General features: G+C 38.3%; 1 protein-coding gene across 9 annotated transcripts in view; it reads left to right on the top strand.

Annotated features, from left to right (window-relative positions):
* The window catches only part of C6H8orf34 (chromosome 6 C8orf34 homolog), a 348,003-nt gene that overhangs the window by 255,305 nt on the left and 77,933 nt on the right, over positions 1-14,765 (top strand). For all 9 annotated transcript variants that reach the window (XM_081501834.1, XM_081501835.1, XM_081501831.1 and 6 more), the window contains one exon: positions 10,238-10,314. In XM_081501834.1, coding sequence (XP_081357960.1) covers positions 10,238-10,314 — 77 coding nt within the window. The remainder of the gene's footprint in view (positions 1-10,237; positions 10,315-14,765) is intronic.

Raw genomic sequence — 14,765 nt, 5'->3', positions numbered from 1 at the left:
GCTGTTTTATGACTTTTTATGTGACACTGAGAAATCTGACAAAATCAAGTTGCTGGTGAAGACAGAGACAAAAAGAAAATCATACAACAGCTGGGGCATAAACAATTTTGGAAATAGTTTTCCATTATCCTAAAATCTGAGTGAAGCCCAGAAACTTCACTTCTGGGTAAATATATTAGAAAGCAAGTCTCATGTACCATGAAATGTAAGCAAATTTGTTAGTATGATGGTGGACAGGAAAATGGATAAATTGTGGAATTGTTATACTGTGGGAAACTAAATGCATGTCAGCTACACTCATAGGATGGATGATATAAGTGGTATGCTGGTAAATGTTAACAACTGTCTGAAAAGGAAAAGCCCTGGTTTGTAGAGATTACTGGTTTCCATGATATAAATATAATATAAATGCTGACTTTAAGCCACCCATCTAAAGTGGCATTTGGGCCTTCCAGTCTTATGTGAGTAGGTTGCAACTCACAACTGAATGAATCTTAAAAGCATTGTATTTGTTTAAAAAAAAAAAAAAACAGGACTTGTAAAAATACATATTTCAATAAAATAAAATTTGTCTATAAAAAAGCATAATATTGATTGAACAAAAGCAGTCATAGAATGTCATTTTTCTAAAGCTCAAAACTAGTAAATCTAAGTAGTATATTCTTTAGGAAAACATACGTTAAGTGGTACAATTATATTGAAAGAAGGGAATGAGAAACTTGAAATGGTGGCTATTCTCAGGGGTAGGGGAAGAAAAGAGAAGGGACTAGGAAGCAATTCTTAGGTATATGAAGGTTATTAGAAATGTTCTAATTCTTAAGTCAGGTGGTGGATTTGGGGTGTTTATCATTGTGCTTTGTAAATTAAATATATATATTATTTTGCATGTATATTTTAAATATACTTTTTATATGTCAAATATTAAAAACATGTAAATAAATGTTAAAAAATAAGGTATCATAGGAACATAAACCAGGGCCAATGTAGTACAATACTAAAAAGAAGGTAATAGTTTCTACACACTCAACTCTTTCCTAGTGCTGATAAGATGAAACACTCTCATGACAGACATTAATACTTGACAGTGAAAGGTATGCACTGTGTCACTAGCAACTTAGGGGCCCCAAGCTGGCCATTAGTGGACACTCCATTAGTTTTTAGAGTCAACCTGGTTTCTCCTCTCTGCTCTTCTTGCAAGTGTCCATTTACTTAAGCCATTCTTCTTTGACTCATAGTAATTTCTTTCTCTTCTCATCTGCCTATTCAGATCCTGTGTGCTAAGATAATGTCAAGTCTCTCTGAAGTCCAGTTCACAAGCAAAGTTTTCTACTTTTTTCTTTTTTTAATAGTGTATATATGTCAATCCCAATCTCACAATTCATCCCATCCCCTTTTCCCCCTGATTATCCATACTTTTGTTACCTACGTCCATGTCTCTATTTCTGCTTTGTAAATAAGATCGTCTATACCAATTTTTTCAGATTCCACATATATGCATTAATATATGTTTTTCTGACATACTTCACTCTGTATGACAGTCTCTGTGTCCATCCATGTCTTAACAAATGATCCAATTTTGTTCCTTTTATAACTGAGTAATAGTCTATTGTATATATGATATATATATATATATATTTCACCACTTTATTCTTTCCTCTGTTGATGGACATTTGCGTTGCTTCCATGTTGTGATTATAGAAGACATACAGTTGACAACCAACCACATGAAAAGATGTTCAGCATCACTAATTGTTAGAGAAATGCAAATCAAAATTACAGTGAGGTATCATCTCACACTAGTCAGAATGGCCATCATCAAAAAATCTAAAATAAATTGTACAAAAAATCTACAAAAAATAAACAATAAATTCTGGAGAGGATGTGAAGAAAAGAGAATACTCTTATACTGTTGGTGGGAATGCAAATTGATACAATCACTATGGAGAACAGAATGGCTGTTCCTTAAAAAACTAAAAATAGAACTACCATGTGACCCAACAATCCCACTACTGGGCATATACCCAGAGAAAATCATAATTCAAAAAGACACATGTACTCCAATGTTCATTGCAACACTATTTACAATAGCCGGGACGTGACAACAGCAAAACTTAAATGTTTTCTTGTTCCCAGCCCCTAAATGTTCTTGAATTACTTCTTGTGTGTTTGTTCTCTCATCAATTGGATTATATGCTTCTTGAGTTTCTTGTGTTCTCCACCATGCTCAATATAAAACTAGATACAGGTATTAACTACTGGCCCATTATATATATATATACACACATGTATATATAAATATGGAGAAGGAAATGGCAACCCACTTCAGTATTCTTGCCTGGAAAATTCCATGGGCAGAGGAGCCTGGTGGGCCACAGTCCATGGGGTTGCAAAGAGCTGGACGACTGAGCAACTGAGCGTGCACACACGCACACACACTTTTGAATTCTATAAAAACTACTCCAATCCACTGATCTACAGACAATATATCCTTCAATAATCACACTTACATTATAACTGAGTATTGTTGGGACTTAAATTTTTTAGAAAATTAAACAAGGAAATTAGTAATATGTTGATTATAGTTACTTGCATTCACTGGGGAAAAAAAGGTATTCATTAAGCTTAAGCTCCTGTCTTGAACTTCTTATATCCTGCATTCTTCACATTCAGATGTTAGAGACCTAATCAACAAATTCCAAAATATGCTGTCTGGTTCAGTACATTCTTTTCCACTTAAGTTATTCAGATTGCTAGATCCAAAGTGCTAATGTGAATTTTATGTCAACTATGCATCCACATTGAACTTGGCTCAATAAACAAATATTTCTATGGGCAGGTGTAACTTTGTGCTTTAAAAAAACCTGTTGTGACACAAACAGCAAAAATATAAATAATGACAAGAAGTCATCAAATGAAGTTAAACATCATTGACAAACCCTACAGATCTCTAGGTTCTTACCGGCAGGCCCCATAGACCCCAGGCTAAGTTTCAAGAGCAAGTGGTGCCAGAGACTGTTAGATTTTGACAAAATTACTCTATCTTTCTGTTCTTCAGTTTCTTCTCTCAAATGATGAGATAAACTAACATTTGACAAATTTAGAGACCCATTTTCCTTTCCATGTGATTCAAAAAAGCTCAAAAAATTCATAGCTTGTATTTTGAAAACGATTTGTGTTAATACTTAGAAAAAATTGCTCTGGAATCAACATCATTTTCCTTTCCATGTGATTCAGAAAAGCTCAAAAAATTCATAGCTTGTATTTTGAAAATCATTTATATTAATACTTAGAAAAAATTGCTCTGGAATCGACAGAGCAACATAGTTTACTCATATGTGCCCACCAATAGTTGGTAATAAGCAGTGTACTCAGAGCACTTTAAAAATGAAGTGCACCTCTCCAAGCATTAAACACTAAGGTGTTTGTTTTTTTTTTTAATTAGAATATAGTTGGTTTTTAATGTTGTGTTAGTTTCTGCTGTACAGCAGAATGAATCAGTTATATGTATATATACATATTTTCCCTCTTTTTTGGATTTCCTTCCCCATTGGGTCACCACAGAGCATTGAGTAGAGTTCCCTGTGCTATACAGTAGGTTCTCATGAGTTACCGATTTTATACATAGTATCAATAGTGTATATGTGTTAATCCAATCTCCCAATTCATCCTGCACCACCCTTAACCTGCACAGGTGTCCATACATTTGTTCTCTACGTCTGTGTCTCTGGTTCGGCTTCACAAATAAGATCAGCTATACTGTTTTTCTAGATCCTATGTATATGTGTTAATATACAAAGTTTGTTTTTCTCTTTCTGACTTACTTCACTCTGTATGACAGTCTCTAGGTCCATCCTGTTTTCATGATACTTATTGTTCCAAGTAGCTTATTATACCACTATTCTATCACTAGATTTGGGCTATTTAGAAGGCTCCTTTCTACTTAGCAACTATAAATATGGTTGGATATGTAAATATGGTCAGATATGTAAATATGATGGATATGTAAATTTGCAAATATTCTGGCACACTTCACACGTCACCACACTGTAGATCTCACTAGCTGTGGCACCAATAACCAGGAAGAACTGAACTAAAACAAGAACAGAACAAAATGTAAAACCATTGCTAAGCCTTTAACAAATGTTAATTTTTATTTAAAAAAATCCATATTGTGCGAAGGTGTTCAAATAAACTCCAAGAGAGACAACCATAGAAGATTATCTTGCTCAACTTGTTTTTTTTTCTTTTCAAAAGTTTATACTGATCATTTTATTTATTTTTGTATACAGTGAAACCATAAAAGCAATGGTGAATAAGAATGACAGTGGCATACACCCTCTGTTGTTCCTAATTTATTTAGGTTTTACCTCTAAATAACAAGCATTTTTCCTTTACATTATCTTCTGTTAACTTGATAATCTTATCTCCCACATTTATTTCTCTGATTCATTTTGAGTCTGTCATTGTATTTGAGGTTAAATAGGGATCATATTTTATTTTTCTCTGTAGAGTGAGTCAACACCATCTCTATATTGTCTGTTCTTTCAACATAAATTTGTGGTACCGTTTTATCAAAAACTAAGCTTTTATGGCTTTGGGCCTAAAAATTCTATTCTGCCCATTGAAATGTTTGTCCATTATTAAGTTGTACCATGGTTTTTTCATTTGTTTGTTTTAGCAAATTTTCATATTCTTTTTTAGAATTAATTTATTTGTTTTAATTAGAGGCTAATTACTTTATGATATTGTAGTGGTTTTTGCCATATATTGACGTGAATCAGCCATCGGTGTACATGTGTTCCCCATCCTGAACCACCCTCCCATCTCCCTCCCCATTCCATCTCTCAGGGTCATCCCAGTGCACCAGCCCTGAGCACCCTGTCTCATCCATCAAACCTGGACTGGCGATCTATTTCACATATGACAATATACATGTTTCAATGCTATTCTTTCAAATCATCCCACCCTCGCCTTCTCCCAGAGTCCAAAAGACTGTTCTATACATCTGTGTCTCTCTTGCTGTCTCTCATATAGGGTCATCGTTACTATCTTTCTAAATTCCATATATATGCGTAATCCAAGTCTATGCCCCCACCAGTAATGCCGAAGAAGCTGAAGTTGAACGGTTCTGTGAAGACCTACAAGACCTTCTAGAACTAACACCCCCCAAAAGATGTCCTTTTCATTATAGGGGACTGGAATGCAAAACTAGGAAGTCAAGAAACACCTGGCGTAACAGGCAAATTTGGCCTTGGAGTACAGAATGAAGCAGGGCAAAAGCTAATAGAGTTTTGCCAAGAGAACGCACTGGTCAGAGCAAACACCCTCTTCCAACAACACAAGAGAAGACACTACACGTGGACATCACCAGATGGTCAACACCGAAATCAGATTGATTATATTCTTTGCAGCCAAAGATGGAGAAGCTCTATACAGTCAGCAAAAACAAGACCGAGAGCTGACTGTGGCTCAGATCCTGAACTCCTTATTGCCAAATTCAGACTTAAATTGAAGAAAGTAGGGAAAACCACTAGTCCATTCAGGTATGACCTGGATCAAATCCCTTATGAGTATACAGTGGAAGTGAGAAATAGATTTAAGGGACTAGAGCTGATAGACAGAGTGCCTGCTGAACTATGGACAGAGGTTCGTGACATTGTACAGGAGACAGGGATGAAGAAAATCCCCATGGAAAAGAAATGCAAAAAAGCAAAATGGCTGTCTCAGGAGGCCTTACAGATAGCTGGGAAGAGAAGAGAAGCGAAAAGCAAAGGAGAAAAGGAAAGATATTCCCATCTGAATACAGAGTTCCAAAGAATAGCAAGGAGAGATAAGAAAGCCTTCCTCAGCGATCAGTGCAAAGAAATAGAGGAAAACAACAGATTGGGAAAGACTAGAGATCTCTTCAAGAAAATTAGAGATACCAAGGGAACATTTCATGCAAAGATAGGCTCGATAAAGGACAGAAATGGTATGGACCTAACAGAAGCAGAAGATATTAAGAAGAGGTGGCAAGAATACACAGAAGAACTGTACAAAAAAGATCTTCACGACCCAGATAATCACAATGGTGTGATCACTCACCTAGAGCCAGACATCCTGGAATGTGAAGTGAAGTGGGCCTTAGAAAGCATCACTACGAACAAAGCTAGTGGAGGTGATGGAATTCCAGTTGAGCTATTTCAAATCCTCAAAGGTGATGCTGTGAAAGTGCTGCACTCGATATGCCAGCAAATTTGGAAAACTCAGCAGTGGCCACAGGACTGGAAAAGGTCAGTTTTCATTCCAATCCCCAAAAAAGGCAATGCCAAAGAATGCTCAAACTACCGCACAATTGCACTCATCTCACATGCTAGTAAAGTAATGCTCAAAATTCTCCAAGCCAGGCTTCAGCAATACATGAACCGTGAACTTCCAGATGTTCAAGCTGGTTTTAGAAAAGGCAGAGGAACCAGAGATCAAATTGCCAACATCCGCTGGATCATTGAAAAAGCAAGAGAGTTCCAGAAAAACATCTATTTCTGCTTTATTGACTATGCCAAAGCCTTTGACTGTGTGGATCACAATAAACTGTGGAAAATTCTGGAAGAGATGGGAATACCAGACCACCTGACTTGTCTCTTGAGAATCCTGTCTGCAGGTCAGGAAGCAACAGTTAGAACTGGACATGGAACAACAGACTGGTTCCAAATAGGAAAAGGAGTACATCAAGGCTGTATATTGTCACCCTGCTTATTTAACTTATACGCAGAGTACATCATGAGAAACGCTGGGCTGGAAGAAACACATGCTGGAATCAAGAATGCCAGGAGAAATATCAATAACCTCAGATATGCAGATGACACCACCCTTATGGCAGAAAGTGAAGAGGAACTAAAGAGCCTGTTGATGAAAGTGAAAGAGGAGAGTGAAAAAGTTGGCTTAAAGCTCAACATTCAGAAAACTAAAATCATGGCATCTGGTCCCATGACTTCATGGGAAATAGATGGGGAAACAGTGGAAACAGTGTCAGACTTTATTTTTTTGGGCTCCAAGATCACTGCTGATGGTGATTGCAGCCATGAAATTAAAAGACGCTTACTCCTTGGAAGGAAGGTTATGGCCAACCTAGATAGCATATTTAAAAGCAGAGACATTACTTTACCAACAAAAGTCTGTCTAGTCAAGGCTATGGTTTTTCCAGTGGTCATGTATGGATGTGAGAGTTGGGCGGTGAAGAAAGCTGAGCGCCACAGAATTGATGCTTTTGAACTGTGGTGTTGGAGAAGACTCTTGAGAGTCCCTTGGACTGCAAGGAGATCCAATCAATCCATCCTAAAAGAGATCAACCTTGGATGTTCATTGGAAGGACTGATGTTGAAGCTGAAACTCCAGTAATTTGGCCATCTCATGGGAAGAGTTGACTCATTGGAAAAGACCCTGATGCTGGGTAGGATTGGGGGCAGGAGGAGAAGGGGACGACAGAGGATGAGATGTTTGGATGGCATCACCGACTAGATGGACATGGGTTTGGGTAGACTCCGGGAGTTGGTGATGGACAGAGAGGCCGGGCGTGCTGCAATTCATGGGGTCGCAAAGAGTCGGACACGACTGAGCGACTGAACTGAACTGAACTGATACTGTATTGGTGTTTTTCTTTTTGACTTACTTCACTCTGTATAATAGGCTCCATTTTCATCCACTTCATTAGAACTGATTCAAATGCATTCTTTTTAATAGCTGAGTAATAGTCTATTGTGTATATTTACCACAACTTTCTTATCCATCTGTCTGCCAATGGACATCTAGGTTGCTTCCATGTCCTGGCTATTACAAGCAGTGTTGCAATGAACATTGAGGTACACATATCTCTTTCAGTTCTGATTTCCTCGGTGTGTATGCCCAACAGTGGGATTGCTGGGTCATATGACAGTTCTATTTCCAGTTTTTTAAGGAATCTCCACACTGTTCTCCATAGCGGCTGTACGAGCTTGTGTTCCTACCAACAGTGTAAGAAGGTTCGCTTTTCTCTGCACCCTCTCCAGCATTTATTGTTCATAGACTTTTGGATAGCAGCCATTCTGACTGGCGTGAGATGGTACCTCATTGTGGTTTTGATTTGCATTTCTCTGATAATGAGTGATGTTGAGCATCTTTTCATGTGTTTGTTAGCCATCTGTATGTCTTCTTTGGAGAAATGTCTGTTTAGTTCTTTGGCCCATTTTTTGATTGGGTCGTTTATTTTTCTGGAATTGTTGCTCAATTTGTTTTAACAGCTCCTAGTTAAAAGCATGGCATATACTATTATTTTATAGTATTTTCAACTATAAAAATCCTAGCAAATCCACAAGAGAGTGAGTTTTCTTCTGTAAATGTAATAATTTGCTTTACGATGTAGGGTAGGACATTTTAATATTATTGTTAATATTCTGCACAAAAAGCAGTTTCAACATATAATAAAATGGAAAAAATACCAAATGAATACGAAAATTATGGTAATATTTGATCACAGTTCAGCAGAATATAATTGAATCTTGAGGGACTTAAATTATGCTAATGTATACATTCTAAAGTAAAGAATCTATCTATTGTCACATTTATGATGGGGTTTTAATAGATAGGGGTTCAAGTTTCCTTCATTAATGGATTAATATTTTTAATGTGGTACAATTCTCATCATTTATCCGGGTTTTTTTGCTTGAATATAAAATTCTGAATTATTGGAGCTAGAGCTCCATGATTCAAAAATTGTGATTATGGATTTCTGCAAAGCTTTCCATTGTCTCTCTGGTCTTGACTGGTCATGAAGAACTCAGAGGATTTAAGGCTCTGATTTTCTTCTCAGAGCACACATTTTATGAAACAAAAAACAATCTGTCTCCACTTGTGTGTGTTAATGTGAAGGAAGGCCTTCTTTAAGGATGCATGTGACTTTTTAAAATATTAATAAATATAATCAATCAATGTTTAAAGCTTCCGGTGATTTAAAATACCCTCCTTATAACTGATTGTTTTATTTGAATGGAAGGTATTAAAACACAAGCTATTTCTAGATGCTCTATATATCTATATCTATTGAACAATTCTCTAGAGCCTGCAGAAATCTTTGTTGTTATAATTAATTTAATTTAGCAGACATATGGAAAAGTTTACTATCTTTTTATTCACATATTTGAAAGTCATTACATACCTACTCATCAATCTAGTCAAGCAAATAATATCAATTTGTTCCTTGATACATTAAAATGGAATACTGAACATCATTTAATAATAAGCCCTCTTCTCCCAGGTAGTGATAGTGGTAAAGAACCTGCCTGCCAGTTCAGGTGATGAAAGAGACAAAGGTTCAGACTCTGAGTTGGGAAGATCCCCTGGAGGTGCACATGGCAACCCACTCCAGTGTTCTTGCATGGAGAATCCCATGGACAGAGTCTGGTGGGCTGCAGTCCATGGAGTCACAAAGAATTGGACATGACTTAGCAATGAAACAACAACAACAAGAGCAAGCCTTCTCCAAACTTTTCAGAATTGTTCATCCGGTTTAAAAGGGAGAATATTAATTGGAATTTAAATACTGTGGCCCCCTCAAAAAAAAAACAAAAAAAAACCGGTTCATAGATAAAGCAAATAAACAATTACAAGGCAGAAAAAGAACATTAAATTCCAAAAATTAGCTAAATAATATGCCAAAAGAAGAGTTGATCTGGCTAAGATGACTGCAGCTCTTGCACAGTCCTGACTTCATTGCACCCTTTTAAATGGGCTTCCCAGGTGGCACTAGTGGTAAAGAACCCGCCTGCCAATGCAGGAGATGTAAGAGACGTGGGTTCAATCCCTGGGTCAGGAACATCCCTGAGGAAGAAAATGGTGACCCACTCCAGTATTCTTGCCTGGAGAATCCCATGGACAGAGGAGCCTGGTAGGCTGCAGTCCATAGGGTTGCAAAAAGTTGGACATGACTGAAGCAACTGAGCACTCAAGCACGCAAATTAGAAATGGTAAAGGTTTGCATACATTGTCTGTATGCTAAATAAAAAACACTCTATACACTATATTGAATCTCAAATACTATGATTTTTTAACATCCTGTTCAGTAACTTTCATATCCTTCTCATGATAAGTTTATATGTCAGAGTTTATGATTTATATATAAAAACTATATATATAAACATATATCAGATAAGTTCATATATTAAGCAATATGTGACTCCAACTTATTCTTTTTTTTCTAACTTATTCATTCTTTTTGTGAAAATAGATTCTTTACCTGGAACTGAAGAAGCACTAATGGAAGAGGGTGAAGAATTTGAGAAAGCATCTAAATTAACAGGACCTGTAAGTATATTCATTGACTTAATTTTATCTCTAAAACTAATATATATCCCTAACAGGGACATCTAAAAGGAATGGAAAGGAATAGGAAGCAATGTCATTTAAAGAATATGTTAAAATGTGCATCCAGTATAGCCCACATAGTCATGGAGCTGCTCCTTTAAGTAGGTGGTCAGCTTGATTACAGGTACACAGCAAAGCTGCAAAGTTGCACTGAGCTCTTTCAGCAACTGGAGAAGAGTTGAATAAGTGGGGGAGGGCACCTAAGTCCTGGTATTATTAACTGCTTGGTTGTGCACATGAACATTCTAAAAGCTTATGAGCTGCCATCTCAAACTTCAATAAATCAACCCACTCCAGTACTCTTGCCTGGAAAATCCCATGGACGGAGGAGCCTGGTAGGCTGCAGTCCATGGGGTCGCTAAGAGTCGGACACGACTGAGTGGCTTCACTTTCACTTTTCACTTTCATGCATTGGAGAAGGAAATGACAACCCACTCCAGTGTTCCTGCCTGGAGAATCCCAGGGATGGGGGAGCCTGGTGGGCTGCCATCTATGGGGTCGCACAGAGTCGGACACAGCTGAAGTGATTTAGCAGCAGCAGCAGCATATCATGATAGAAAAATAAATGTTTTGCATATCCTGGAAGTTTATATATAACTTAAAGTGAAAGTTGCTCAGTCGTGTCCAACTCTTTGTGACCTCATGGACTATACAGTCCATGGAATTCTCCAGGTCAGAATACTGAAGTGGGTAGCCTTTCCCTTCTCCAGGGGGTCTTCCCAACCTAGGGATTGAACCCATGTTTCCCAAATTGCAGGCAAATTCTTTACCAGCTGAGCCACAAGGGGAGCCCAAGAACTGGAGTGGGTAGCCTATCACTTCTCCAAGGGATTTTTCTGACCCAGGAATTGAACCAGGGTCTCCTGCATTGCAGGGGGATTCTTTATCAACTGAACTATCAGGGAAGCCCAGGTATAACTTAAGCATGATATTATTAGTTGTGAAGTCCTTTTGATATTTTGATTAAACTATATCTCTTCCACAAAGTACATTGGGAGGTAACTATTCAGTTCAGTTCAGTCGCTCAGTCGTGTCCAACTTTTTGCGACCCATTCACTGCAGCATGTCAGACTTCCCTGTCCATCACCATCTCCTGGAGCTTGCCCAAACTCATGTCCATTGAGTCGGTGATGCCGTCCAATGATCTCATCCTCTGTTGCCCTCTTATACTCTCGCCTGCAATCTTTCCCAGTGTCAGGGTCTTTTCAAATGAGTCAGCTATTCGCATCAGGTGGCCAAAGTATTGGAGTTTCAGATACAGCATCAGTCCTTCCAATGAATATTCACGATTGATTTTCTTTAAGATTGACTGGTTGGATCTCCTTGCAGTCCAAGGGACCCTCAAGAGTCTCCTCCAAAACACAGTTCAAAAGCATCAATTCTTCAGCGTTCAGCTTTCTTTATGGTCCAACTCTCACATCCATATGACTACTGGAAAAAACATAACTTTGACAAGATGGACCTTTGTCGGCAAAGTAATGTCTCTGCTTTTTAATATGCTATGTAGATTTGTCATAGCTTTTCTTCCAAGGAGCAAGCATCTTTTAATTTCATGGTAGCAGTCACCATCTGCAATGATTTTGGAGCCCAAGAAAATAAAGTCTGTCCCTGTTTCCATTGTTTCTCTTGTCATGGAATGATGGGACCAGATGCCGTGAACTTTCTTTTTTGAATGTCGAGTTTAAGCCAGCTTTTTCACTCTCCTCTTTCACCCTCTTCAAGAGGCTCTTTAGTTATTCTTCACTTTCTGCCATAATGGTGGTGTCATCTTCATATCTGAAGTTATTGATGTTTCTCCTGGCAATCTTGATTCCAGCTTGTGCTTCATCCAGCCTGTCATTTTGCATGATGTACTCTGCATATAAGTTAAATAAGCAGGGTGACAATATACAGCCTTGATGTACTCCTTTCCCAATTTGGAACCAGTCTGTTGTTCCATGTCCGGTTCTAACTGTTGCTTCTTGACCTGCATACAGATTTCTCAGGAGGCAGGTAAGGTGGTCTGGGCTTTGGCATAATCAATAAAGCAGAAGATTTTTTTTGGAATTCTCTTGCTTTTTCTATGATTCAGCAGATGTTGGCAATTTGATCTCTAGTTCTTCTGCCTTTCCTAAATCCAGCTTGAACCTTTGGAAGTTCATGGTTCATGTACTGTTCAAGCCTGGCTTGGAGAATTTTGAGCATTACTTTGCTAGCGTGTGAAATGAGGGCAACTGTGCAGTAGTTTGAGCATTCTTTGGCATTACCTTTCTTTAGAATTGGAATGAAAACTGACCTTTTCCAGTCCTGTGGCCACTGCTGAGTTTTCAAGTTTGCTGGCATATTGAGTGCAGCACTTTCACAGCATCATCTTTTAGGATTTGAAATAGCTCAACTGGAATTCCATCACCTCCACTAGCTTTGTTTGTAGTGATGATTCCTAAGGCCCACTTGACTTCGCATTCTAGGATGTCTGGCTTAGGTGAGTGATCATACCATTGTGATTACCTGGGTCAAGAAGATCTTTTTTGTATTTCTTCTGTGTATTCTTGCCATCTCTTCTTAATATCTTCTGCTTCTGTTAGGTCCATACCATTTCTGTCCTTTACTATGCTCATCTTTCCATAAATGTTCCCTGGTATCTCTAATTTTCTTGATGAGATCTCTAGTCTTTCCCATTCTATTGTTTTTATCTATTTCTTTCCACTGATCACTGAGGAAGGCTTTCTTATCTCTCCTTGCTATTCTTTGGAACTCTGCATATAAATAGGTGTGTCTTTCTTTTCTCCTTTGCCTTTAGCTTCTTTTCTTTTCTCAGCTATTTGTCAGACCTCCTCAGACAACCATTTTGCCTTTATGCATTTCTTTTTCTTGGGGATGTTGTTGATCACTGCCTCCTGTACAATGTCATGATCCTCTGTCCATAGTTCTTCAGGCAGTCTGTCTATCAGATCTAATCCCTTGAATCTATTTGTCACTTCTGCTGTATAATCGTAAGAGATTTGATTTAGGTCATACCTGAATGGTGTAGTGCCTTTTCCTACTTTCTTCAGTTTACGTGTGAATTTGGCAATAAGGAGTTCATGATCTGAGCCACAGTCAGCTCCCAGTCTTGTTTTTGCTGACTGTATAGAGCATCTACATCTTTGGCTGCAAAGAATATAATCAATCTGATTTCGGTGTTGACCATCTGGTGATGTCCATATCTTGTATTGTTGGAAGAGGGTGTTAGCTATGACCAGTGCATTCTCTTGGCAGAACTCTGTTAGCATTTACCCTGCTTCATTTTGTACCCCAAGGCCAAATTTGCCTGTTACTCCAGGTCTCAACTTCCTACTTTTACATTACAGTCTTCTATGAAGAAAAGGACACCTTTTTTGGGTGTTACTTCTATAAGGTCTTGTAGGTCTTCATAGAACCATTCAACTTCAGCTTCTTCAGCATTACTGGTCAGGGCATAGACTTGGATTACTGTTACATTGTATGGTTTGCCTTGGAAATGAACAGAGATCATTATGTCATTTTTGAGATTGCACCCAAGTACTGCATTTCGGACTCTTTTGTTGACTATGAGGGCTACTCCATTTCTTCTAAGGGATTCTTGCCCACATTAGTAGATATAATGGTCATCTGAATTAAATTTGCCCATTCCAGTCCATTTTAGTTCACTGATTCCTAAAATGTCAGTGTTCGCTCTTGCCATCTCCTGTTTCACCACTTCTAATTTACCTTGATTCATGGACCTAACGTTCCAGGTTCCCATGCAATACTGCTCTTTACAGCATCGGAGTTTACTTCCATCTCCAGTCACATCCACATCTGGGCGTTGTTTTCGCTGTGGCTCCATTTCTTCATTTTATTCTGGAGTTGTTTCTCCACTCTTCTCCCATGGTTACTCCTAGGTAACCATTAGGTTCAAGATTTTCAGTGCAATTTAATGGTACAAGGTTTGTTGTTGTTGTTGTTGTTCAGTTACTAAGTGGAGTCTGACTCTTTGTGATCCCATGGATTGTAGCACACCAGGCCTCCCTGTCCTTTACTATCTCCTAGAGTTTGCTCCAACTCACGTCCAGTGAGTTGGTGATTCCATCCAACCTCTCATTCTCTCTCACCTCCTTCTCTTCCTGCCCTGAATCTTTCTCAGCATCAAGGTCTTTTCCAATGAGTCGGCTCTTCACATCAGGTGACCAAAGTATTGTAGCTTCAGCTTAAGCATCAGTCCTTCCAGTGAATATTCAAAGTTGATTTCCTTTAGGATTGACTGGTTTGATCTCCTTGCAGTCCAAGGGACTCTTAAGAGTCTTCTCCAGCATCACAATTCAAATGCATCAGTTCTTTGGTGCTCAGTCTTCTTTATAGACCAACTTTCTCATCTGTACATGACTACTGGAAAAACCATAGCTTCAACTATC

This window comes from Giraffa tippelskirchi, chromosome 6 (assembly GCF_054371585.1).
Source record: "Giraffa tippelskirchi isolate mGirTip1 chromosome 6, T2T-mGirTip1v1.2.pri, whole genome shotgun sequence".
NCBI classification, from domain to species: domain Eukaryota; kingdom Metazoa; phylum Chordata; class Mammalia; order Artiodactyla; family Giraffidae; genus Giraffa; species Giraffa tippelskirchi.
Note: the sequence above shows the minus strand (reverse complement) of the source record. Positions and strands in the feature narration are given on the sequence as shown.